General features: G+C 47.8%; 1 protein-coding gene across 6 annotated transcripts in view; it reads right to left on the reverse strand.

Annotated features, from left to right (window-relative positions):
- Positions 1 to 1,763: 1,763 nt before the first annotated feature.
- The window catches only part of PARP6 (poly(ADP-ribose) polymerase family member 6), a 33,936-nt gene continuing 9,225 nt past the window's right edge, over positions 1,764 to 26,474 (reverse strand). The window contains exons 8-22 of one of the 6 annotated variants that reach the window (XM_087704103.1): positions 25,409 to 25,559; positions 22,472 to 22,525; positions 20,779 to 20,874; positions 20,364 to 20,456; positions 18,603 to 18,728; positions 17,333 to 17,398; positions 16,654 to 16,721; positions 14,719 to 14,767; positions 13,132 to 13,241; positions 11,566 to 11,638; positions 8,481 to 8,550; positions 4,829 to 4,908; positions 4,292 to 4,355; positions 2,424 to 2,508; positions 1,764 to 2,237 (exon numbers count right to left, since the gene is read on the reverse strand). In XM_087704103.1, coding sequence (XP_087560229.1) covers positions 2,135 to 2,237; positions 2,424 to 2,508; positions 4,292 to 4,355; positions 4,829 to 4,908; positions 8,481 to 8,550; positions 11,566 to 11,638; positions 13,132 to 13,241; positions 14,719 to 14,767; positions 16,654 to 16,721; positions 17,333 to 17,398; positions 18,603 to 18,728; positions 20,364 to 20,456; positions 20,779 to 20,874; positions 22,472 to 22,525; positions 25,409 to 25,559 — 1,288 coding nt within the window. In that variant the 3' untranslated portion in view covers positions 1,764 to 2,134. Of the gene's footprint in view, positions 2,238 to 2,423; positions 2,509 to 4,291; positions 4,356 to 4,694; positions 4,909 to 8,480; positions 8,551 to 11,565; positions 11,639 to 13,131; positions 13,245 to 14,718; positions 14,768 to 16,653; positions 16,722 to 17,332; positions 17,399 to 18,602; positions 18,729 to 20,363; positions 20,457 to 20,778; positions 20,875 to 22,471; positions 22,526 to 25,381; positions 25,560 to 26,474 lie in introns of those variants that run through there. The other 5 variants (XM_087704102.1, XM_087704101.1, XM_087704100.1 and 2 more) reach the window with 5 other exon arrangements.

Genomic DNA, 26,474 nt, shown 5'->3' on the forward strand with positions numbered 1-26,474 from the left:
GATAGGTTCATCAATATATGTGATACGGCCACTCCTCCTTCCCTCCCTCCAACCTGCCACCCCCCCCCCCTCAAAAAAATGGTCAAATGCAGCCTTGGGTTTCCCAAAAATGGATTCCCCAGTCCATCTGGGCAGAGGGAGGTAGATTTCTATAGGGGGAGGGGGAATATATGTGAATAGAGTCCTTTTTTCACGCACTCTGAGAAAAGTGGAGAATAACAGGAATCCAGATCTTGGTATATCCTAAATCTGAATGAAAACTGGATTGTTCGAAGGGCTGAAAGTACAATTGCAACAACCACAAAAACACCTAGTACCACTCTTATAAAACCCTAGTAAGGCCACACCTAGAGTACTGCACACTATAAAAAAGATGTTGAGATTCTGGAAAGAGTGCAGAGAAGAGCAACCAGGATGATGAGGGGACTGGAGGCTAAAACATACGATGAACAGTTGCAGGAACTGGGCAGGGTTAGTCTAGTGAAGAGAAGGACCAGGGGAGACAGGAGAGCATCTTCCAATATTTGAGGGGCTGCCACAGAGAGGAAGGGTCAAGCTATTTGGTCATTACACTATAAAAATATGTAGAGACTCTGGAAAGAGTGCAGAGAAGAGCAACCAGGATGATGAGGGGCCTGGAGGCTAAAACATAACAATGGACGGTTGCAGGAACTGGGCAGGGCTATCTAGGGAAGAGAAGGACCAGGGGAGACAGGAGAGCATCTTCCAATATTTGAGGGGCTGCCACAGAGAGAAGGGGGGGTCAAGCTATTTCCCAAGGCCAGACGATAGAAACTGAACAAGGAGAGATTCAACCTAGAAATAAGGAATTTTCTGACAAGGAGAACAATCAACAGAAGTTGCCTTCAGAAGTTGTGGGAGCTTCATCCCTGGAGGCTTTCAATAAGAGGCTGGACTGCCATCTGTCAGAAATGGTGTAGGGTCTCCTGCTTGGGTGGGAGGGGGGTTGGACTAGATGACCTACAAGGTCCCTTCCAACTCTGGTATTCTGTATTCAACGGAACAGGAGTTGCCTTCGGAAGTTGTGGGAGCTTCATCCCTGGAGGCTTTCAAGAAGAGACTGGACTGCCTATCTGTCAGAAATCGTGTAAGGTCTCCTGCTTGGGTGGGAGGGGGGGTTGGACTAGATGACCTGCAAGGTCCCTTCCAACTCTTGATATTATTCTGTTATTCAGAAGTTGTGGGAGCTTCATCCCTGGAAGCCTTCAAGAAGAGACTGGACTGCATTTGTCAGAAATGGCATAGGGTCTCCTGCTTGAGCGAGGGTTGGACTAGATGACCTCGAAGGTCCCTTCCAACTCTTGATATTATTCCGTTATTCAGAAGTTGTGGGAGCTTCATCCCTGGAGGCTTTCAAGAAGAGGCTGGACTGCCTATCTGTCAGAAACGGTGTAGGGTCTCCAGCTTGGGCAGATGGGGGGGGGGGGGCTGGACTAGATGACCTATAAGATCCCTTCCAACTGTAATCTGTTAAACCTATCACACACACACACACACACACACACACACACGGAGAAAGAGCGTGCAAAGGGAAGTGCGGCGCCGTTCTGCGTAAACAAACGAGGAAAAAACCGCCAACATCTGTTGGCGGCTTTTGAAAAAGGACGGGCGCAGGTGACACCGAGCGTTGCTTCTTTTTTTCCCAAGAGAATTTTAATAAGCTAAAACCGCTTGCTTGCACGCGCGCGTACTCTCTCTCTCTCTCTCTCTCCGGGGCTCTGTATCATTGTGGGGTGTGGGGGTTGGTTTCGTTTTTTTGCTCGTTTTCGCGGTTCGAAACGCCGCCGACGCCGCCAACGTGGGCACGCAAACTCTTCAACCATTCCGACCGTTCGCAGGAATTGGTTCCGGGTTCCTCCCACGCAACTCTACGGAAGGGGAGGATGGAGCTGCCGCGCTTCCCCCACTCCAGGGCTGTCGTCCGTCCGTTCCCCCCACCCCCACCCCTCCGCTCCCGGTATCCGCAGTCCAGACGTTGTCAGTGGTTGCTCCCTCCGCTGGGTCTCGGTCTTCAGCCGGGCAGAGTCCCTTTATGGTCTCCAACAACGGTCCCTTTTCCTGCCCCCCGGGGACAGCGCCAGCACAGTCTGAAGGGAGGGGCTCCTCCACCCCCTCAGTTTGTATAGACCTGAGTGCCGATTACACGCATGATCTCCTTCTGAATTTTAGGGTCCTGAGTATTGATGTTGGCGTCCCCGACTTGGCCGTCTTCATACCTGTGAGGATTGGCGGGAGAGAACTATGAAACGGTCTCTTTTCGGGGAGGGGAGGTTTTCCCTCCTTCCCATCAAGCCCGCCGCTGGGGATCTGGGCTCCCGAGCCATCCCACGGAGGGAGGGAGGGAGGGAGAGAGAGAGCGGGCCCTCCTCCCACGTGGTTAAGGAGACCGAGTTTTTACTCACACAAAGAAAAAGCGAGTGCAGACGTGGTCGGAGACAGGACAAACCCAGATGTTGCCATGCTTCTGGAGATCCTTTGATGTGATCACTGCAAGGGAAGAAGGGGGGGTTCAACAAGGGAGCAGGGACAAGTTGACAACGCTCGCAACTGTTGGCCCCTTTGTGCCAGACAGCCAGACTGGGCAGGGTTCCAGGGTAGGAAGCGCACTTAAGACTTGTATACCGCTTCACGGTGCTTTTACAGCCCTCTCTAAGCAGTTTACAGAGTCAGCATATTTCCCCCCAACAATCTGGGTCCTCATTTTACCTACCTGAGAAGGACAGGAGGCTTGAGCCCATTAGAATCAAACTGCTGGCAGTGGGCAGAGTGAGCTTGCAATATTGCATTCTAACCAATGCCCCACCATGGTCCTTCCTTCCTTCCTACCTACCTACTTAGCGATATAAGCATACTTGTATACTTATATACTGCTTCACAGTGCTTTTACAGCCCTCTAAGCAGTTTACAGAGTCAGCATATTTCCCCCCAACAATCTGGGTCGTTATCTTACCCACCTCGGAAGGATGGAAGGCTGAGTCGACCTTGAGCCAGTCAGGATCGAACTCCAGGCTGTGGGCAGAGTTTACCTGCAATGCTGCATTCTAAGCACTGTGCCATTATGATCCCTCCTTCCTTCCTTCTTTCCTTCCCTCCCTCCCTCCTTCCCACTTAGCAATAGACTTATATACCGCTTCATAATGCTTAAGAGCCCTCTCTAAGCAGTTTACAGTGTCAGCATATTTCCCCCCAACAATCTGGGTCCTCATTTTACCCACCTCCGAAGGATGGAAGACCAAGTCAACCTTGAGCCATTCAGGATCAAACTCCAGGCTGTGGGCAGTTTGCCTGCAATACAGCATTCTAAGCACTGTGCCATCATGGTCCGTCCTTCCTTCCTTCCTTCCTTCCTTCCTTCCTTCCTTCCTTCCTTCCTTCCTTCCTTCCTTCCTTCCCTCCCTCCCTCCCTCCCTCCCTCCCTCCCACTTAGCAATAGCACTGAGACATATACAACTTCATAATGCTTAACAGCCCTCTCTAAGTGGTTTGCAGTCAGCGTATTTCCCCCAAGAATCTGGGTCCTCATTTTAGTGACCTCAGAAGGATGGAAGGCTGACTCGACCTTGAGCGGGTCAGGATCGAACTCCAGGCTGTGGGCAGAGTTTACCTGCAATACTGCATTCTAAGCACTGTGCCACTATGATCCTTCCTTCCTTCCCACCTAACAATAGCACTTAAGACTTATATACCGCTTCACAGTGCTTTTACAGCCCTCTCTAAGCGGTTTACAGAGTCAGCCTCTTGCCCCCTACAATTTGGGTCCTCATTTTACCCACTTCGGAAGGACAGAAGGCTGAGTCAACTTTTGAGCAGGTGAGATTCGAACTGCCAAACTGCAGCTAGCAGTCAGCTGAAGTAGCCCACAGTACTGCATTCTAACCACTGCGCCACCTGGGCTCTACGGCCTGCCCACTGTTAGAATGGACTGCAGGAGTAATTGGGACTTCAGATTAACTCAGCAAAGCCTGCATGATGCCCCCAAAGGTTATTTTTTCCAAAGACAACTGGACTTCCTTGGCATTTCCCTTGAAAAGAACTGAAGAAGCTCATTGGATGAGAAGCGAAATGTTTTCAAGGGGGAGAAAAAAACTCCCCCAAGAAAGCTCCGTTGCCTTGTTGTCTGATGGTTGAGAATCTCCATGGACAAGATTTTTTTCCCACCTCTTTTCTTTCTGCGAATAATCCCATCGATTAGCATTTGCGCGAACAAGGAAGTCAGTTGACCGCGGTGTGTGAGTGGACAGGCATGATGATCTCACAGGAGTGAACTCACCTTCACAAAGTGCGATGCAGTTCAGATTGCGACTCTGCAGGAATCTGGACTGGATGGATCGCGTCTGGGGACGAAAGCAGAGATCCAGAAATCAGCCCCCCCTCCCCCACCTTGCTTGGGCCTTGCCCCCAATTTCCCCACCCTGCCCTCCTTGAGTGCCTGTCCCTGAGCCCCCACAGGTGCTCTCTCTAAAGAAATGGGCGTCTCCATCACAACAAACATGCAATGAGGAGAGAGCGTGGGAAATCGGGAAATCCAGGCGGTTCAAACGAATAGAAGGGTTTGATTTGCAAGCTTAAGTTCTCTACAAGAATCTGACCTACTAACGGTCAAAGCATATTGGCGGTAGAGAACTCAACGGAATTCAAGGTGGGCTGGACTTAAGATCTCTCGTGGGCCTGAAGGGGCTGGTGATGTGGCTGGCCCCCTCCTTTGGACTCGGCCAGGTCTCCTCCTACATTTGCTTAGGACACTCAATGTGGCAGATCCACGGCAGATCCAAAGATCGGCATAACGCCTGTGCATGCAATCCGTTACCTGGGGAATCGTGTTCATTCTGTTGTACCTCTGAACCAGCTCATCCTTGGAGGGCATCCGGTGCTGCCCTTTCCCCATCCCTGCATGGGACAATAAAGTGGGTAAGAAGAAGCCGCCATGGGGGAACACCAGGATTCGGTTGATCTCCTAGCCCCGTGACGGCCAACCTATGGCGCGCGTGCCCGAAGTGGCATGCGAAGCCATGTTGCCCGGCACATGCGGCCTTGCCTGTTTGTCTTCCGTGTTTCTGGCACGCACGCACGGACGACGATCAGCTATCCCTCACTGCGTGCAGCAGTGCCGAAAACCGGTGTGTGCGTATGTGCAGAGCCAGCTGATCATCGGGCGCACATGCACGCTAGAACTTGGGACTTTGGCTTTTCCGGAGCACATCCCCGTTGAGCATGTGTGCGCGAGCGCGACATTTCCGCAGGACCTATTTGGCACTTGGTGCTGAAAAGGTTCGCCATCCCTGTCCTAGCACTCATGCGAGCGGTGCAAAGCTTTGTGGAGAGCGGAGTGATGCAAACAGTGAACATGATCAAAAGTGATCCCACATATCAAGAGAGCAGTGAGTCAAGCGCCCTTGATCTCACATGTGGCTTCGGAACAGATTCCTTGCTGCCTGCCAAGTCTCCTCCCCCCCCCTTTTTTTCTTCTTCTTTTAATCTTTCCATTAAAAGAACATGAACTCGAAGATAACACGCTGCAAAGCTAAACCCCAGCCTCACAGATATATTTTGTATCTCAGAAAGACTCCAGATTTTTAGAAAACAAAAGACTTCATAAATGGCTACCAAGAAACAGGTTCATCGCAACTATTCTCAACTTAAGTTGTAAGGCAAGGTCTAAACCAGAGGTCTTCAAAGTTGGCAACTTTAAGACTTGTGGACTTCAACTCCCAGAATTCTCCAGCCAAGTTGCCAAGTTCGCTGGCTGGAGAATTCTGGGAGTTGAAGTCCACAAGTCTTAAAGTTGCCAACTTTGCTGGCTGGAGAATTCTGGGAGTTGAAGTCCACAAGTCTTAAAAGTTGCCAAGTTTGGGGACCCCTGGTCTAAACATTCATTTGATGCATGGTTGGCACCCAACTGCCTTCTTCAATTCCTACTCAGGAAGAGACCTCAAAGTCTGCATTCATCAAGCATATGTAACCTGGTTACCGAATTAACCCTTGTTCAGGCTTTGCACAATACATTAAACTTTAAAACTAATCAACAAGCTTGAGTTCACGCAGCGTGTATTTTGCACCTCTAACATCGGGCAGGAGACAACGAAGCACAGCTTAATAGGTTTAAAAATAGTTTCTATCCTTGGGCTGTCAGTTTTAAACACAACCACAATCACTCCACGCACACGGGGAAACAAATGACTAGCTTTTTCTTTTTCTCCTAATTACTTGCATAGCGATTATTCTTTATGCTATTTATGTTGTTTGTATTTGTTGTTATGGATTTCACCAGTGAGGCTAAAACCAATTTTGTTGTATACATGATGTACAATGACAATAAAGGCTGTACTCTACTCTACTCTACTCTCGTACATAGTATATAGTATATACCATACTATAGTATATACTACACTATAGTATATATTATATACAGCTACAAAAAAAGGTTAAAAATTAATTTAACACGTTGCCACCTGCAACGTGTTAAGTACTCTCAAGTACCTGGGTACTTGAGAGACCACCTGCTGCCAATTACCTCCCAAAGACCCATTAGATCGCACAGGGTCGGCCTCCTCCGGGTTCCGTCTACCAGCCAATGCCACCTGGCTACTACCTGGGGGAGGGCCTTCTCTGTGGCAGCTCCGGCCCTCTGGAATGAACTCCCCGCAGGGATTCGGACCCTCACACTCTTCATGGAAGTGGGCCTGGGTATTTGAGAGACCGCCTATTGCCAATTACCTCCACTAGACCGATACGATCGCATCGATTAGGCCTCCTCCGAATTCCATCTACTAGCCAGTGCAAACTGGCAACTACCCGGAGGAGAGCCTTCTCGGTGGCTGCTCCGACCCTCTGGAACGAACTCCCCGTGGAGATTCGGACCCTCACCACCCTTCAATCCTTCCGCGCCCTTTAAAGATCTGGCTGTCCCGGCTGGCCTGGGGTTAAGATTTCAACCCCACCCGAATTGTGTGACTGTTGTGCTCTTTTTTAATATGTTGTATTGTTTCCATATTGGAATACTGTTTGTCTTCCCCCCCCTCCCTTTTTGAATTGTGAGCTGCCCTGAGTCCCCCCAGGGAAAAGGGCAGCATACAAATATGAATTTTGAAATTCAAAATTCAAAAAATTCAAATTCCAGGCCTTCCGAAAAGCCGTCAAAATCTGGCTTTGCCGGCAGGCCTGGGGTTGATGAGTTCCCCTCCCCTCTCGACTTGTGTGGTTGTGTGATTCTTGGCTATTTTAACTTTGTTATTGTGTTCTATGTTTCCCTTTCCCTCTTGAGTTGTTCACCGCCCTGAGTCCCTCCCGGAGAAGGGCGGCATACAAATAAAATAAATCTAAATCTAACCCTTTGAGCCCCTCACCTCCTCACTCCAGAACCACATCATGTCGTTGCTGTGAAACAAAAAGCAGAAGATATCTATCTGTCGATCTCCATTCTTGGGAGGAGGAAGGGCATTTTTTAAAAATAAAAATAATTAAAAGGGCTTTGTGACACTGTCACAGTCGGTGTTTTTCAATCTTGATCCCTCTGCTTCAAGAGCCAGCCCACAGATTGGATGAAGGAGGAGGCTATGGCGTCTATTCTTAATTTTTAAATAAATAAATAAATCGGAGGATAAAACAAAGGAGCATGAGGTCAACCCCCAGCTTTTCCCTCCTGTTCTTGTTCCGTTAGCTGCATTCCAAATGTGTTTCTCTCGGTTGCGGAGGGAAGAGTTTGGGGGAACCCAACCTATCTATAGGACGTCGATTTCAGGAAGCTGGAGACGACCTCCTGGCAGCCAGCAGAATAAAAACGGTAAAAAGCAGCAAGTTCTAGGAGAGTCAAAGGCCAACCGCGTCTCACTTGAAAAATTAAGTCTCTGTGGCAAACGTGCACATTAAGGCGGTCCCCCGGTGCATGATGCAACTGTGACAGGGATCACACCTGTCCCGATTGTGCACCTGGGTTACTTGGGACGTTTACTGGCCGTCTTCAAACAAGCTTTACGCCAATCCACGCCGTATCCCAAACTTCCATGACAAGCCGCTGTGGCAACGCAGCAGAAACCCCACCCCTCCCGATGGCCTCAAGCTAGCAACCTGCTCCGCGCGAACGCAACCGTCTCAGGCCACAGCGGAGGGAAATCCTTCTCAACCTTTTCAGAAGGACAGGGAGCCCTATGGGGGGGGGGGGGTAAGGCTCCCCAACACAAAAGAGAGAGTGGGGGGAGGAGGAGAAGACAGAGCCAAGGTTAGTACCGGCTGCCACCCCCAGTTCGAGACGCTCGAGATGCCCGCCAAAGGAATCGACCCCAGATGCGTGGCGTGAATGGTCCCTTCCCCGCCCTCGGGAGCATGTGGATGAAGAACACAGGGGGGGGTGGGGAGGGGAGGGAGGGGAGAGGGGTGAGAGCGGCTCTTGGATGCAAGGCAAGCGCATGTGCAGGACATGAGGTGCACTGACAGATGGAGGGGACGACGGGAGAGCCGCTTACCTGAGTATCCAAAGGAAATACTGGAGATGGGGCTCAGATAGATGCCTTTGCCATAGGCTGCTCCATGCAGCTTGCAGAAAAACACCAATGTGAGCCAGAAAAAACAGAACAAAACAAAACAAAACAAAAAACAAAACAAAAAACAAAACAAAACAGGCTAGGGCAGGGGTGTCAAACTTGCTTTCCTGGAGGGCCGTCATCAGGGCTGTGGCTGACTGGGTGGGCGTGGCCAGCCTGACGCCTCTCCTCAAACTGCTGGCACGTTTCCTCTTTGCACTGGGTAGACTGGGCCGAAGCCACGCCGGCCTGATCTTTCCTCCTCGCATTGGGTAGGTAGACCAGGACGGCCCCGTGGGCTGTATCCAACCACAATGCGGCCATGGGCCGTGAGTTTGACACCCCCGGGCTAGGGGAAATAGGACCCAAAATGGTCTGGTCCCTGAGAAACTGCGATGTTGTCTCTCTCTCTCTCTCTCTCTCTGGAATTATCTAGAAAGAGTGGCCTTTCTCCAGCCTGGCTGTGGATTTCCCCTGCCGAGCCTAGTACTGTATTTTCCAGACTATAAGACGCATCGGTGTGTAAGACACACCAAGATTTCAAAGTGGTTAAGTAACAAAAAAAAAACGTTTTTGGCTCCCCTCAGCGCCCAGCAGCACTCAGAAGGCTTCAGGAGGGCTGAGGGAAGGCAAAAACGCCTCCGTTTTTGCGAAAAACGGGGAGCAGGGCTTCGGGAGGCCAAAAATGGCTGTATTTGGTGTATAAGGTGCACCGACATTTCCACGCTCTTTTAGGCGGGGAAAGGTGCATCTTATACTCCGAAAAATATGGTAAGTTCCATTCTGTGCAGTAGCCAATCACTGGTCAGATCTTCCGATGCGGGGCTCTTCCCCCAGGCTACCTTATCTAGAGAAAGCCGGCTGCAACTGAGTCAGCCTTCCAGGCGGGGGCCCGGGATGGTGCATCCCAGCCCACCCCTCCCGGAGACAGATGTGGGGCAGGGCTCTCCTCCGAGGCCGCTGCTCCCTCTCAGCATATAAGAGCCAAGGTGGCGCAGTGGTTAAATGCAGCACTGCAGGCTACTGCTAGATCAGCAGTTCAGCGGTTCAAATCCCACCGGCTCAGGGTTGACTCAGCCTTCCATCCTTCCGAGGTGGGTAAAATGAGGACCCAGATTGTTGGGGGCAATATGCTGACTCTCTGTAAACCGCTTAGAGAGGGCTGAAAGCCCTATGAAGCGGTATATAAGTCTACTGCTATTGCTATATAAGCACGTTAAGGGCGTGGCTTCGATCTGTTTGATGATAGAGCCGGCCCTGGGCACTGACCTCTTCAAATTAGACGGGGGTGGGGGGGAAGCACGCACGGAAATGGAAGAGTTAAAAACCTTTAGGGGAGGGTGGCTGAAATGGCCTCCTTCCCCTAGTATTTCCTTCTTCGCTCTGTCCTCTTTTAAAATAGTCAAGTCAAGAGTCTGTTCTTGGACACACAACCCCCTACCCCCGAATTACTTGGGTCTTTCCAGGTCTCCTTTTATGAACACAGAATCATCGCTTCCCCCCGCTCCCCCAAATCTCCCCACTGCTAAATGCCTGCTGCAGCTATTCACTGTCTCATAATCAGAAGAAATTGTCCCTCCACCAGAACGGATTCCGTGGTTTAAAGAGAGATAGTTGCTGCAAGGAACTATTTAAACTATTTAAAGTTGTTGTTGTTATTATCGTGTTTCCCCCCAAAAATAAGACAGGGTCTTATTTTCTTTTGACCCCCGAAATAAGAACTTGGCCTTATTTTCGGGGAGGTCTTATTATTTTTGAGGTGCAGGAGGCGGTGAGTGTGGTCACCTCCTGGCTGCTACCGCATTGCAATATTTTTTTGGGGGGGCTTATTTTAGCGCATGCGCTCAAAAACCCGATTGGGCTTATTATCCAGGGAGGTCTTATTTTCAGGGAAACAGGGTATTATTATTATTATTATTTTTAAGAACAGGGAGAACGACGTGTCCTCTTGAATTCCTCAGAAGAAAGGGTACACAGAAATAAAACCAGATTTTTTAAGGCCATAACGCACTTGTATGGAAGAATTTGAGTGCCTGTAGGTATGCGGGTGTGTTTATTTCAACGAACACAACCAGGAGGTATGAAGTGCCACAGCATTTCCTCCAAGAAACACCATTAGGGATGCGATGCAGTTAATCCACGCTGAGTTGCTAACTCATGCCAGCCTCCAGGACGGGCACAAGCGGCCCTGTTGCATTGAGCCACACGATGCTACTTCCCCATGGCACCGAGGGGATTGAAGCCAGCTGTGCAGCCCAGCACACGGAGCCCTTATGCTCTACCAGGGGGAGTCAGACTGCTGAAGGGCTGGGAAGGAGAGGTCAGTGTCCAAAGGATCATTCAGAGAGAATCTTGGGAGGGGGGCAGGAGTACCACGGGGGCAGGAGTACCACGGGGGCAGGACTGGAGGTAGATATCTAGAGCTGCCTGTAGCCAATTGGACAGGAAGGGATCCTAGATGAAGCAGGACAAGTCAGTGTCAGGCCTGCATTTATATTCCTTTTAGAATTTTGGCCTGCCACACTTTCTCTTATTTCGTTATGCTGTTTCTTTAGTATAGTTGATGGGAGGGGGGAATAGACAGGAGTAGGATTGTGGAATGTATTGTTTTCATTCTTTACTAGAAGCCAAGATCATCCTTTTGAGCCCGCATCAGTACACCTGACCGGAAGAAGCTGGGTGTGGATGCCAGCGTGGAAGAAGAAGATTGGACCATGTGATGGATTGTGGGTGTGGGGACAAGATCATAAACTTTTAACTGGGTGGGATTCTGATGTCATTTCCAATATTGGGATTAACACAGATGTGCTAAGATGTCTGCTTTATTAAATTGGAACTTTAAGGATCGTTTTGCCTTTGATTCTGATTTAATTCTACATGATACTTGGAACGCTGACAGTCAGCCGTGATTATCATTTGAAGAATTGGGGTGGGGGTGGGGAGTTTGTTGTTAGCCCAGGAAGCCGATAGCCTCCTGTGTTTTGAGCGGTCCCGCTGAGAACGTCAGGAGCCCGCCACAATCTCTTACCTGCAATTTGGTGTAGGATGCATTGACCAGGCCATTGCGCAGAATGGAATGCCAATTCTCAATGTGAGAGCCACTGGGTGGGTGGGGAAGAAGGGGGGTGAGGGGAAGAGAGAAAGAAACTCGTCACTCACCAGTCCTGTCTGCCGCCACAGATAATCAAGTGAGCATCAATATTAAGACCTCGTGGCAGAGACCACCTCCCCCTCCCCAGGCTAAGTGAATCTGCAGAAATTGCTTGCAAAACCACTGCGTTTCTCAAAGCAAAGGCAAAAAATGAGGAGAGAGAGAGAGAGAGAAGAGAAAAGAAAAATCAAGGAAAATAATTGGTATATATATGAAGTGACTATTTAGAATACCTTGTTGAAAAATGAAGGAATAACATCTCTGTTTGAATGTATGATGTACAAGGACAATAGCGAACATAAGCATACTCGATAGCTGATTGGTGGGATTATACATAATTGAAAACAGTGATATACAAATATAAATGGTTGGTAAATCTTTTTTTATATCAGGATATGTGATCATATAAAGGTACATTGTTATTAAACAGACAATCAAGAATGTAAGGGAATTAGGTTTATTGGAAAAAAAACATTAATTGTAATTGAATATACCTTGCACAATGAAAGTGAGGTATCTATGAAAAATCTGCGATTGCAAATGTAACTGAGAATATGGATGGAAAAATACTTGTAACCAAACGACATGCTGTATGTAACGGATGAGAATTTTTTTTAATGTTTTTTTATGTTTAAAAATAAAAACAAATTGCAAAAAAAGAAAAAAGAAAAAAGGAAAGAGAAAAAGAAAGAGGAAAAAGGAAAGAGAAAAGGAATGGAAAGGAAAAAGGAAAGGAACGATAGAAGGAAAGGAGAGGGAAGGGAAGGGAAGATAGAAGGGAAGGGAAGGAGAGGGAAGGGAAGAAAACGAAACGAAAGAAAAGAAAAAGAAAAGAAAAAAGGAAAGAGAAAAGAAAGAGGAAAAAGGAAAGATAAAAGGAATGGAAAGGAAAAAGGAAAGGAACGATAGAAGGAAAGCAGAGAGAAGGGAAGGGAAGATAGAAGAGAAGGGAAGGAAAGGGAAGGGAAGAAAATGAAACAAAACGAAAGAAAGAAAAGAAAAAAAGAAAAGAAAAAGGAAAGAGAAAAAGAAAAGAGGAAAAAGGAAAGATAAAAGGAATGGAAAGGAAAAAGAAAAGGAACACTAGAAGGAAAGGAGAGGAAAGGGAAGGGAAGATAGAAGGGAAGAAAACAAAATGAAACGAAAGAAAGAAAAGAAAAAAAGAAAAGAAAAAAGGAAAGAGAAAAAGAAAAGAGGAAAAAGCAAAGATAAAAGGAATGGAAAGGAAAAAGGAAATGAACGATAGAAGGAAAGGAGAGGAAAGGGGAGGGAAGATAGAAGGGAAGGGAAGGAGAGGGAAGAAAACGAAACGAAAGAAAAGAAAAAAGGAGAAAAGAAAAACCTGAACAGTCTCTTGCCAAAGGCCCCCCCCCCCCCACATCCCACCTTCTCATCCTGGATAGACTGGGAGGGGGGACTGGGAAACGGAGCCGGGAGACTTACTGAAAGGCGAAGGTGCTGCCGTACAGTTTCTTGGCCGTCCGAAAGCGAGCCTCCTTGGCCGGAGGACTGCTCAGCAGGAGAAATTGGTGTGAGGTGTGCATGAATTTCAGCTGCTACCAAGGGAAACGGACCCACGTGAAAAAGAGAAGGGGGGGGGGGGGGAAGTGGGGCACAACAGCAGAGAGAGAGAGAGAAAGAGAGAGAGAGAGAAAGAGAAAAAAAGAAGGACCATCATGCAAGGTAGTTTTTTTGCCGACGAGCCCAAGTTCCGATTTAACAGCCTGCCTTTTCCTAATCCAGGGGTTGTTGTTGTTTTTAAAAAAGAGGTTTTAATGAGCATTTTAGAAGTCTTTTTACAAATGGTAAATTACTCTGGCTCATAAGATAGGACTTCCAAGGGGGTGCCCTCCCCTCCAACATGTTCGTTGACTCTTACTTTAAAAACCGTCGTGTAACCGTGCTGTTCTTTTTATTGAGTCGTTCCGGGAGAGAAAGCTAGCCATAACTTAAAGATAATTAGCAATAAAATAACGAATCATTGGGAAGGATCCCAGACCCTTCCCAATGAAACTCAATTAACAAAGGCCATTGATACTGGCAAACTTACAAGCACGTTATAAGAATGCTAAGTCCAAAGGTGTGGGAGGCAGTGGTGGGGTTCAATTTTTTTTACTACCGGTTCTGTGGGCGTGGCTTGGTTTGGTGGGCGTGGCAGGGGAAGGATACTGGAAAATCTCCATTCCCTTCCCACTCCAGGGGAAGGATACTGCAAAATCTCCATTCCCTTCCCACTCCAGGGGAAGGATACTGCAAAGTCTCCATTCCCACTCCACTCTGGGGGAAGGATACTGCAAAGTCTCCATTCCCACTCCACTCCGGGGGAAGGATACTGCAAAATCTCCATTCCCACCCCACTCCAGGGGAAGGATACTGCAAAGTCTCCATTCCCACTCCACTCCAGGGGAAGGATACTGCAAAGTCTCCATTCCCACTCCACTCCGGGGGAAGGATACTGCAAAATCTCCATTCTCACCGCACTCCAGGGGAAGGATACTGCAAAGTCTCCATTCCCACCCCACTCCAGGGGAAGGATATTGTAAAATCTCCATTTCCACCCCATTCAAGGGGAAGGATACTGCAAAATCCCGATTCCCTCCCGATCAGCTGGGACTCGGGAAGCAGAGAATAGATGGGGGTGGGGCCAGTCAGAGATGGTATTTACCGGTTCCCCCGAACTAGTCAAAATTTCCACTACCGGTTCTCCAGAACTGGTCAGAACCGGCTGAATACCACATCTGGGTGGAGAGGATGGGGGTTGGTCCCCGGGAAGTGGCTTCAGGACGACAGCTTAAGGGGGCCTAACTTCACAGCATTTAAAAGGTGTGGATGTTTAGGGAGCCAGGTGGGATGGTGGCAAGGTAAGCAGTTGGCGGCATCCTTTTAACTGGGAGAGGTAGGAAAGGAACGCGGGACCAGCTGCCTGCGAAATCTGCCATTTACTACTGAGTTGTGGGGTGCTTGGCTGCTCTGATGCTTTGGCGTTGAGCGGGTTGGCTGCAAGCGAAGGAGTGGAGGCTGGCGACATACCCTGCTGAGAGGTAGCTTGACAATGTGAGATCTGTTGCTGGAAATGATCCTAGGAAGAGCAGAGAGAGAGAAAGTCAGAACAGGGAAAAGGCTAGAGATCATTTCATCCAGGGGTCTCCAACCTTGCCAACTTTAAGGCTTGTGGACTTCAACTCCCAGAGTTCCTCAGCCAGCTTTGCTTTAAGGCCTGTGGACTTCAACTCCCAGAGTTCCTCAGCCAGCCTTGCTTTAAGGCTTGTGGACTTCAACTCCCAGAGTTCCTCAGCCAGCTCTGCTTTAAGGCTTGTGGACTTCAACTCCGCACACGCACACAAAAAATGGTGTGGTAGGGGAAATCGTCGTGGCTGTGTTTATTCGGCACCAGAGAAGGCCACGCCTACAGAGGAGGTTCCAAAATTTTTTGAAACCCACCACTGACACACACACACACACACACACACACAGACTCACAGAGAGAGAAAAAGAGAAAGAAAGGAAGAAAAAAAGAAAGAAAAAGTGAGAGAAAGATGAAAGAAAAAAAAGGAAAAAGGGACAGAGAGACAAAAGGAAGGAAAGAGAGACAGACAGACAGAAAGAGAGAGAGAGAAAACACATGGCCGGCAAGCCACTCCCACCAGGTCACATGGCCGGCAAGCCGCTCCCACATAGGAGGCCACACCCACAGAGTAGGTTTGAAAATTTTTTGAAACCCACCACTGATATATATATATATATATATATATATATATATATGTGTGTGTGTGTATGTATGTATGTATGTTTGTGTGTGCGCGCGCGTGCACGTGTGTGTGTATATGTGTATATATGTATTAAATATATAAATATATAAACATATATTAATATAAACAATCCATCTTCCATTACACAGTTTCTGGGTACAAATATTTTCTGCAATAACGGTTAAAATGTACAATTATATTCATGATTTAATCTATTCCTAGCTTAATACCAATACTTTAAATGTCTAATACTATAACAATCCTCTCCTTGATTCATTGAACTCTATTAATACATTTTCTATATTTTACTCATTTACTTTTACTTCTAATTCTTATATTTATTCTCTAACCATCAATAAAATAATTCCCTTATAATCACCATTTCGTTCTTTCTCTTTAATTGCCTATCTGTTCATTTCTGCACATTCTAATAATTTTCCTCGTCGCATTCTCCTCTGTAGGGAGGAGCCAAAACAATAAAGTTTTCCTGTGGAAACCAAGGACATGCTCACAGGGGGCTGGCCAGAGGAGGAGCAAAGACACCAAGCAACCAGCCAGCACTTTGATTGGAAGCATGACTAGTACTTGGAGGGGGGGGGAAACCTTTACTTTTTTAATTAGGCAAAAGCCGTGGGAACTCTCAGAGTCGGCTTTCTCCAGTTGTGCCAATAGGATGTTTCCAATGAAACTGTCCTTTGAGGAATTTGCCTGCCTCAGAGTTCTGCTCTCTATGGGTGCGTTACTTGCAAGGCTGACATACCGCAGAGATAACTTTGCTTACTATATATACCAGTGGTGGGTTGCTAATCCCGTTCCAACCGGTTCGGTTGGAACGGGACCGCCGGCGTCCTCGTGCATGCGCGCAGTTCACGCATGCGTCGTAGCGCCTGCGCAATGCTCCAGCTGCTTGCGGAGAATCGCGCAGGCGCTGTATGTGCCATCCAGCTGCTCGTGGAGCATCGCACAGGCGCTGTATGTGCCATGTGCCTGTGTGGAAGCGCAGAAGCCTTCAAAGACCGGTAAGGAGCGCGAGCGGGCGGGCCCTTCGCCGTTCCCGGAAGTTACTTACATCCAGGTTCGCCAACCAACCGGTTCGCAGGGACCGCCGCGAACCGGTTGAAACCCACCCCTGCTATATACCAAGTCCAGTCTCATGCCTTACTCTTAGTTGGCTTCCCAGCAGCCTCTGCACCATAGTTGCGATCTGCTTGCTTACCACTGTAGGAGGGGATGGGCCAAAGGATCTAACTTGTCCATTTGCTTCTTGATCTCCAGGTAAGAACCCTGAAAAAAAAGAAAAAGAAAAAGGAAAGCAGCCAATTCAAAGGGACGGCAAGGCTCCCTCCGAATAAGCCAACGTACTGATTTCACAACTCTAGACAGGAATGTGTGCATGTACCAATTCCGTTGTTATTTAAGTACAATGACAATAAAGATTATACTTATGTACAAACCTATGTCAACACATACAGGGATTCGTGTGCTCTAGTTCGCACAATTTCTACGCATCCCATCCAGTGGTGGGATACAATTTTTTTTTTACTACCAGTTCTGTGGGCGTGGCTTGGTAGGGCGTGGCAGAGGAATGTTGTAAAATCTCCATTCCCTCCCCACCCCAGTAACCTGCTTCCCAGCTCCCTTCTCCTGTGCAGAGCAACAGAAGAAGACCCAGCCGATCAGCTGGGACTCTGATCCGCTGGGACCCGGGAAGCAGCAAATGGATGGGGGTGAGGCCATTCAGAGATGGTATTTGCCAGTTCTCCAAACTACTCAAAATCTCCACTACCGTTTCTCCAGAACCGGCTGAATTACCACCTCTGATCCCATCAAGGTCAGAGCTGCACCCTGACGAGATGGGCTTAATCTAACCCAGACATAAAAGCGTGAATGCCTACTTGAGTCATCTCACGGATGGACATGACGCTGTCCAGGGCCTTCTGCAGCCTCTCGTAATTCTTTTTCTACGGGTCAACGAAAGAGATGCGGATCAAAAATACAAATAAAACACTCTTACGGTTATTTGCCCATAGCAAGAAAGCTCCGAGAACCAAAAGGCTACACAGATTCTGGTTCAACTGGTGGTTGAATTGCTGATAGGCTACAAAGTTCTTGTTGCTGACCATGGGCTTTGAGCCTCCTAGCTCAAGGCTTCTCATTCGTGACGGCTTTAATATAGCAATAGCAACAGCACTTAGCCTTATATACCGCTTCACAGTCCTTTACAGCCCTCTCTAAGCGGTTAAGAGTGTCAGCCTCTTCCCCCAACAATCTGGGTCCTCCTTTTACCCACCTCGGAAGGATGGAAGGCTGAGTCAATTTTGAGCCTAGGAAGATTCAATTTTATGTCAGTGGGCAGAATGAGCCTGCAATACTGCATTCTAACCACTGGGAAGGAAGGAAGGAAGGAAGGAAGGAAGGAAGGAAGGAAGGAAGGAAGGAAGGAAGGAAGGAAGGAAGGAAGGAAGGAAGGAAGGAAGGAAGGAAGGAATAGCACTTATATACCGCTTCGCAGTGCTTCACAGCCCTCTCTAAGCGGTTTACAGAGTCAGCCTCTTGGCCCCAACAATCTGGGTCCTCATTTTACCCACCTCAGAAGGATGGAAGGCTGAGTCAACCTTGAGTCGACGAGGCTCAAACTACTGACTGTGGGTAATACTGGATTCTAACCACTGGAAGGGAATGAATGAATGAATGAATGAATGAATGAATGAGGGAGGGAGGGAGGGAGGGAAGGAATTGCCCCCAACAATCTGGGTCCTCATTTTACTGACCTCAGAAGGATGGAAGACTGGGTTAACCTTGAGCCTGGTGAGAGCTGAACTGCCAAATTGCAGGCAGCCGGTAGTCAGCAGAAGTAGCCTGCAGTACTGCACTCTAACCACTGGGCCACCACGGCTCATATGTGGACTTCAACTCCGAGAACCCCCAGCCAGCCTAGGTGGGAAATTCTGGGAGCTGAAATCCAGCCGTCTCTGATTTCAATTTTAGGAGTTGGTCCACCCATCCTAAAGCTGCCATGGTTGGGAGAGGCCACTCCAGCTAAACCATAAAGCAACAGGTGAGTGGCTTCTATAATGGGGACACTGGATTCGTAGCGTGAATGTTATTGGCGACTGTAAACCCTGTGGCAGATAAGAAGGCTTTATGCTGAAGAATTGCACCAACCTTGGGGTTGAAGGCAAGGGTCTTGGGGTCGCTGGGATCCACAACAGACGGGTAAGGCTCAAAGATGATGCTCTTGCGTGGGGATTCCAAAGCCGCCCGGCACATGGCCACCAGCAGGTCGACTACCTGAAGGAAAGGAGACATGGAGGAAAGACTGGGATAGGCTCATCTCCATTATAACATCTCTCCTACTCTGGCATTGTCAACTGATGGCCCAGATTGTGAGCTGCCAAGGGGAAAGAAAGAAAGAAAGAAAGAAAGAAAGAAAGAAAGAAAGAAAGAAAGAAAGAAAGAAAGAAAGAAAGAAAGGAAGGAAGGAAGGAAGGAAGGAAGGAAGGAAGGAAGGAAGGAAATAGCAAGAAAGAAATAGAAAGAAAGAAAGAAATAGAAAGAAAGAAAGAAATAGAAAGAAAGAAAGAAATAGAAAGAAAGAAAGAGAAAGAAATAGAAAGAAAGATAAAGAAATAGAAAGAAAGAAATAGAAAGAAAGAAAAAGAAATAGAAAGAAAGAAATAGAAAGAAAGAAAGATAAAGAAATAGAAAGAAAGAAAGAAAGAAAAAGAAAGAAAGAAAAAGAAAGAAAAAAAGAAAAAAGAAAAAAAGAAAAAAAGAAAAAAAGAAAAAAAGAAAAAAAGAAAAAAAGAAAAGGAAGAGAGGAGGAGGGAGGGAGGATCTGATATTTCATTTCTATCATAAATATAGATGATGATTAGACAGAGCCAGACAGACAGATATACAGACAATGAAGAAGAAATAGATTCATGAATAGACAGATATAGATCAAAGAGAAAGATAGAAAATGATACAGAATATGAGGGAGAGCGAGAGAGAGAGCGCGAGGGAGAGGGGGGGGGGGAGAGAGAGATGATAGATGGATGGGATGGGATGGAATGGGATAGGATAGATAGAGCCAATCTGATATTTCATTTCCATCCTGATAAGCAAGAATTATGCAGAAAGATTAGGGACCCCCGTATGGAAATGAATATGTATCAGAATCACACCCTGAATTTTCTCCCCTGCTATACCAGGAGTGAATTTTTTCCCCCAGTCCTTTTATTTCTCTTTCTATTTCTCACATGACATCAATATTTGGGGAAACGATATTCAAATTCAAACTTCCGGAGGTGCTGTCACACTATTGGGTGGGTGGATACAGCATGTTTGAGTGAGGGCTTCATAAGAGACGAGGCCTAATGGAACTTGATGTTTCTTTAGGACTTTAGGCCTCCCACACTTTCTATTATTCCGCTATACATTTTCTATCATGGGAAAATGGGGAGGGGAGGATTGTACGGAGTTAGATGACAAGTAGCCGTAACAAAATTCTTTCTAGAAAGCCAAGGTCATCCTTTGTCTCTGCACCTCACTGGAACTGGATGGGTGGAACTGCCAGCATGGGAGTGGGAGATTGGACCATGGGATGGGCTCATGGGTGTGGTGGGCAAGATCTTAAACTTCCAACTGGGGGGGGGGGAAGCTTTCAGATTCGAGTTTTTCCAGATGTGCCAAAAATGGCTCTCTTAATAAATTGGAACTTTGAGCAATACTTTGCCTTGGACTCTGATTTAATTTTGGAACCCTGATACTTGAGGGTACCAAGTTCCACTAAAGGTTGTTATGAAGTGACCCTTGATGGAGAAGTCCAGAATTAGCCCAGGATTGAAGACAGGCCTTTCCTGAAACCAAAGTTTTTCGGCCCAAGTTCTAACCCCGTACTGTAGATGCTTCCCTTCCGGGTTGGCCTCCCTACCCTTGTACCTCTGCTCCTGTGGCCACTTCTTCCGCAGCACCGGACATCACCCCCAAGGTGTAGAAAGAGAAGACACACAGCTCTCGTGTGCACACAGCTGGCTGAAAACAAAAGCCATGCCACTAGTGAGAAAGGACCCCAAAGCTTGTTCGACCGAGGCTTCCCAAGAGCATGAAACAAACTCCTTGTCCTGACAAAAACTCCCTTTTATTAATTGACTGTGAATTCCGCTCACTGACATCCAGCAAAGTCTTTTAAGGGAGGATTTACAGTCAGGGACCTTATCTGGCTTGGAGAGCTGCCAGGCCGATATCGGCAAAACCTGGCAAGGAGTCTCGGAGAGTCACGGACCAATTCAGGGAACTAATGGTCTCCTGCAAACTCCACTCCCCTTTCGCTCCTCTTTTATTTAAAGGGCAGTACCTTCAGCATGGATCCATTCTGGAAGACGTGCTGTTCATCGCATACCACACAGTATTCATTCAAAGTAGGAATCCTCTGCTCTGCATATTTCATAATCTGAGAGAGAGAGAGAGAGAATGAGAGGAGGAGGGAGAGAGAGAGAGAGAGAGAGACTCCAGCAAAGTCAGTAAAACCAACTCCCCTAAGGGAAGAGAGCAGAAGAACGGAGGCTCAGCTTGGAGAAGGTTCAGAGTTGATCCTTTCCCATTAGTGGATCTCAAAGCAGTTTGGGACAGCATTGCCAAAGACTCCTTAAGTCAACCTCATCTCAGAAGCAAGGGATCCATTTAAGAGCCATGGTGGCGCAGTGGTTAGAGTAGGGGTGGGCTGCTGGGGGCTCACATGGGTACGGGCAATCGTCTAGCTAGGATTCTACCCAGTTCGGCGAACCCCCAAAGGCCACCTCTGGCCGGCCCCTCCCAGCTTGCCCTGCCCCTCCCAAGAGTCTCCACGTGGCCCATTCATCATGCCAGGTAAATGCAGGGCCTGTGCAGAGGCTCCGGGAGGGGGGGAAAACAGGCCTACCGGAAGTCTGGATATGAGCCTGTTTCCGGCCTCTGGGGGAAACAGTTTTCACCCTCCCAGAGGCTCGAGGAAAGCCTCCGGAGGCTGGGGAGGGCGAAAAATCCCCCCTGCAATTTTTGAAGCCCACCCCTGGGTTAGAGTGCAGTACTGCAGTCTCCTTCTGCTGACTGACTGCAATTTGGCAGATCGAATCTCACCAGACTCAAGGTTGAATCAGCCTTCCATCCTTCCGAGGTGGTAAAAAGAGGACCCAGATGGTTGGGGGCAAGAGGCTGATTCCTTAACCCGCTTAGAGAGGGCTGTAAACCACTGGGAAGCGGTATATAAGTCTAAGAGCTATTGTAAGTGAGTGAGAAGGAAGGAAGAAAGAAATGGAGGGAGGGAGGGAGGATCGCGATGGCACAGTAATTAGAATGCAGTATTGCAGGCTAATTCTGTCCACTGCCAGTAGTTCAATCCTGACTGGCTCAAGGTTGACTCAGACTTCCATCCTTCCGAGGTGGGTAAAAGGAGGACCCAGATGGTTGGGGGGCAAGAAGCTGACTCTTTAAACTGCTTAGAGGGCTGTAAACTACCGTAAAGTGGTATATAAGTCTAAGTGCTATTGCTATTGCTATGGTTAACTCTGCCCACTGCCAGCAGTTCGATCCTGACTGGCTCAAGGTTGACTCAGCCTTCCATCCTTCCGAGGTGGGTAAAATGAGGACCCAGATTGTTGGGGGCAAATAGGCTGACTCTGTAAACTGCTTAGAGAGGGCTGTAAACTACCATAAAGTGGTATATAAGTCTAAGTGCTATTGCTATGGTTAACTCTGCCCACTGCCAGCAGTTCGATCCTGACTGGCTCAAGGTTGACTCAGCTTTCCATCCTTCCGAGGTGGGTAAAAGGAGGACCGAGATGGTTGGGGGGCAAGAAGCTGACTCTGTAAACCGCTTAGAGAGGGCGATAAAGCCCTGGGAAGTGGTATCTAAGTCTAAATGCCCAAACAAACAAGGTTGGGTTGAGTTGTGGTCAGTTGGGTCTTTGATCCCAATCAGGCCAAAACCAAACTGGTTTATTATGTGACAGGAGCGGGATATCACGCTTAGTGAAGTAGAATACGCTAAGGGGGATGCACAGATATTTTACCTGGACGAGAAAGCCGTACTCCAAGGTGGGGATGTTTTTGCAATGGCCGCCAACCTGTGGACAAAACACACACACACACACACACAAAAAGAGACCACCGCATGACTTGGCACCTGCTCCCTCATCATCTGGGCCCCTTCATCCACAGCTATTGTCATTCCAGGAAGTCTTTTCAGGAAGGAGCTCCGGGAATCTCAGCTGAGAATTTAGTAGTCTATGTGAGCTCACTATCTTTCTAGCAGCAGGGGGAATTCACTTGGGTCCACCACCGGTTCACAACTGTGAGCACACACAAGCCTTTCGCACGTGTGTGCGGCCTTCTGCGCATGCGCTTCGCATGCACGTGGGGTTGAAAACGAGGCTACATAGGACATTTTGGAGCTAAGGTGGGTGGGTGGGTCCACCTTGCAGTTCGCTGCAACAAGTTCGGGCGGGTTCCACCACAAAACCGCGGTAGACTAAAGCGCGCTCGACGAAAGCGCGTACGTGACGTCATCACAGCGCGATGAAAAGAGCACGCTGTGAGCGGTAAACTTAAAATTAACGCGTAAATCTAAACCTAACCCCCCCAAACCTAACCCTAAACCTAAGCCTAACCCTTAACCTAACCCTAAACCTAACCCTTAACCTAACGCTAAACCTAACCCTAATGCTTAACGTAACCCTAAACCTAACCCTAACCCTAACCTTTATGTGAATCGGCTTGTCGCGCTGCTGATGACGTCACGTACGCACTTTAATCGGGCGCGCTTTAGTGGACCGCGGTTTTGACGTGCCACGGTTTGGGCGAACCGGTCAGAACCGGCTGAGTACCACTTCTGCTCTCTAGGTAGGAGAACCTGTGCTAAGAACCTCTGTTGAGGGGAGGACCACCATTTCCATGATCTGCAAGCATTGACCGTTTGGGTTGAAACTGGCACATCTGGAGGGGCAACTGGCGTCCCGTCACTGCAAATGTGCCAAGGAGAAAACTGCTTGTTGATCCCCACGGGGTGAAGGACGACAATCGTTCCTTCAGATTGTAGAAAGGAGCACTTCGAGAGGATGTGTGTTCAAGATGCAAAGTTTCGGATATCATCTGTCAAACTAACCCCCTAAAAACTAAACCCCCCTAACCGGGAGGTGCACTATTGACATATACGACTAGGCAGCTTAATGCCAAGAAACCAACCTTACATCAACAAGTCCTTTCTCCCGGTTAAAACATTTCATCGAGCCGGTAATGGGAAGGTGTCCCAGCCATAGATTAGATGGGAAAGGGGCCTTGGCGGCTCCCAGCCATCTATGGCAGGGGTGTCAAACGTGATTTTATTGAGGGCCACATCAGGGTTGTGTTTGACTTTGGGGGGGGAGGGGCAGAGTAGACGTAGCCAGGGAGGACATGGCCAGCTCGAAGTCACTCATGTCAGGGGTACCTGTGGTGGCCCAAGTGCTCTGCCACCAAAAATGGGCTCTCGAGCTCCGTTTTCAGCTGCGACGGCCTCCTGCAGCCCTCTGCCAGCGAAAACGGGTGGCCTGCCCGTGCTCAGTTTTCACTGGCAGAGGCACCGCGGGCCTTGCTGTTTCCAGGGCGGCCCAGCAGGCCAGATCTAAGCACCCCGCGGGCCGGATCCAGCCCCTGGGCCTTGAGTTTGACACCCCTGATCTATGGCACTTGCTTTGCTTTCCTCAGACAGCCAACCAAATCTGGCTTCCTACATCTTGGGGATATGAACATGGAAAGAGGGATGCTACCCGATTCCCTAGGCAGAGTAAAACAAACACACACAAAAAACAGGCCATTTCCAGCCAGATTCCAGCAAAAGGAATTTTATCCCTCAGCTGCGCTTGGTAGCTAAAAGAAGACTGAAAGTCTCTGTGGAACTCCAGAACGAAAACCCAGAATAAAACTCTGAACAGAACTACAGTCGCAGCAATGACTGGATGGTCCTTTCCCCAAGATTCCAAGTGAGGAATCTTTTCAGAAAATGAGGGAAGGGCTTTTAAAAATTTTCTCTTAACCATATTTTTTTTTAAAAAAAGAATTCAGAATAGAAAAGAAAATTATAATAAAACAGAATAGAAAAGAAAATATAGAATAGAATAGAAAATTAGAATAGAAAATTTGAATAGAATAGAACAGAAAATTATAATAGAATAGAACAGAAAAGAAAATATAGAATAGAAAATTAGAATAGAAAATTATAATAGAATAGAAAATTAGAATAGAATAGAAAATTATAATAGAATAGAAAAGAAAATATAGAACAGAAAATTATTATAGAAAATTAGAATAGAATAGAAAATATAGAATAGAAAATTAGAATATAATAGAAAATTAGAATAGAATACAATAGAAAAGAAAATATAGAATAGAAAATTAGAATAGAAAATTATAATAGAATAGAAAATATAGAATAGAAAATAAAATATAGAATAGAAAATATAGAATAGAAAATTAGAATAGAATAGAAAATATAGAATAGAGTAGAAAATTAGAATAGAAAATTAGAATAGAATAGAATAGAAAATATAGAATAGAAAATTAGAATAGAATAGAATAGAACAGAATAAGCAATAGAAATAGAATAAAATGAGCTGGAAGGGACCTTGGAGGTCTTCTAGTCCAGCCCCCTGCTCAAGCAGGAGAACCTATAAACAAATTAACAAGGCAGTAGAACCTTCACATTCTACTCAAGGAGCTAATTTTGAAATTGCAGGATGTTTCCCAATTGGGTAGTTTAGTGGAGGGAAGCCTTTCAACCTGTTCTTTTCCCACCTTCCCAAAGCGTCTAACCCAGGTCTCTGCTCCAGGAGTCTGCTGATCATCTCTTTCGATTCTAATTTCCCCAAGGAGAGAGGCACCAACCCCCCCAAAAAGGGAACTCTACCCAACCAGCCCGAAGGGACAAGGGCAGAGAGGGAACCCACCAGGATGTTGAATGGGACGACACCTGCCTGGGTGCTGGGAGGGTAGCCAAAAACTTCCACCTTAGAATTCTTCATCGTGCAGGAGATAGAGCGGTTCATCAGGCGGTTGACCCTTAGATCTGGCACGCCAAGCTTGCCCTTGAGCATTGAGTCCTGGATGACGGGGAAGCTGGGAGACCTGTGTAGCCCAAAGAGATGTCCATCAGTCGAGGGATCAGCTGAGGCCACGGAAAAGGAGAACCGTGAGAAAGGTGACTGGGTAGAGTTGGGTTTCAAAGCTAGGGGCCAACAACTGTGGTTGGGCTTTTGGCTTCCATCCATTTCCACATCCAGCGGAGGACAGGCGAGAACAACCAAACCACCTTCCACATCCAATGGAGGCTTCCAACCACCTCCATGTCCCCTTGAGAAGAGAGGTCAGAGAAAAGCAACCCTATACCTTTCAACCACCATCCATGTCCAATGGAGGCTTCCAAGCACCTCCATGTCCAGTGGAGGCTTACAACTACCTCCATGTCCAGTGGAGGTCTCTAACTATCTCTATGTCCAATGGAGGCCTCCAACTACCTCCATGTCCAGTGGAGGCCTCCAACTACCTCTATGTCCAATGGAGGCCTCCAACCACTTCCATATCCAATGGAGGCTTCCAACCACCATTCATGCCCAATGAAGGCCTCCAACTACCTCCATGTCCAGTGGAGGCCTCCAACCACTTCCATGTTCAATGGAGGCTTCCAATCACCTCCATGTCCAATGGAGGCTTCCAATCACCTCCATGTCCAGTGGAGGCCTCCAACTACCTCTATGTCCAATGGAGGCCTCCAACCACTTCCATGTCCAATGGAGGCTTCCAATCACCTCCATGTCCAATGGAGGCTTCCAATCATCTCCATGTCCAGTGGAGGCCTCCAACCACCATTCATGCCCAATGAAGGCCTCCAACTACCTCCATGTCCAGTGGAGGCCTCCAACCACTTCCATGTCCAATGGAGGCTTCCAATCACCTCCATGTCCAATGGAGGCTTCCAACCACCATCCATGTCCAGTGGAGGCCTCCAACCACCATTCATGCCCAATGAAGGCCTCCAACTAC

This window comes from Thamnophis sirtalis, unplaced genomic scaffold (assembly GCF_051295495.1).
Source record: "Thamnophis sirtalis isolate CommonGarterSnake01/CBP01778 unplaced genomic scaffold, rThaSir2_p1.2 scaffold_2, whole genome shotgun sequence".
Classification (NCBI taxonomy): Eukaryota; Metazoa; Chordata; class Lepidosauria; order Squamata; family Natricidae; genus Thamnophis; species Thamnophis sirtalis.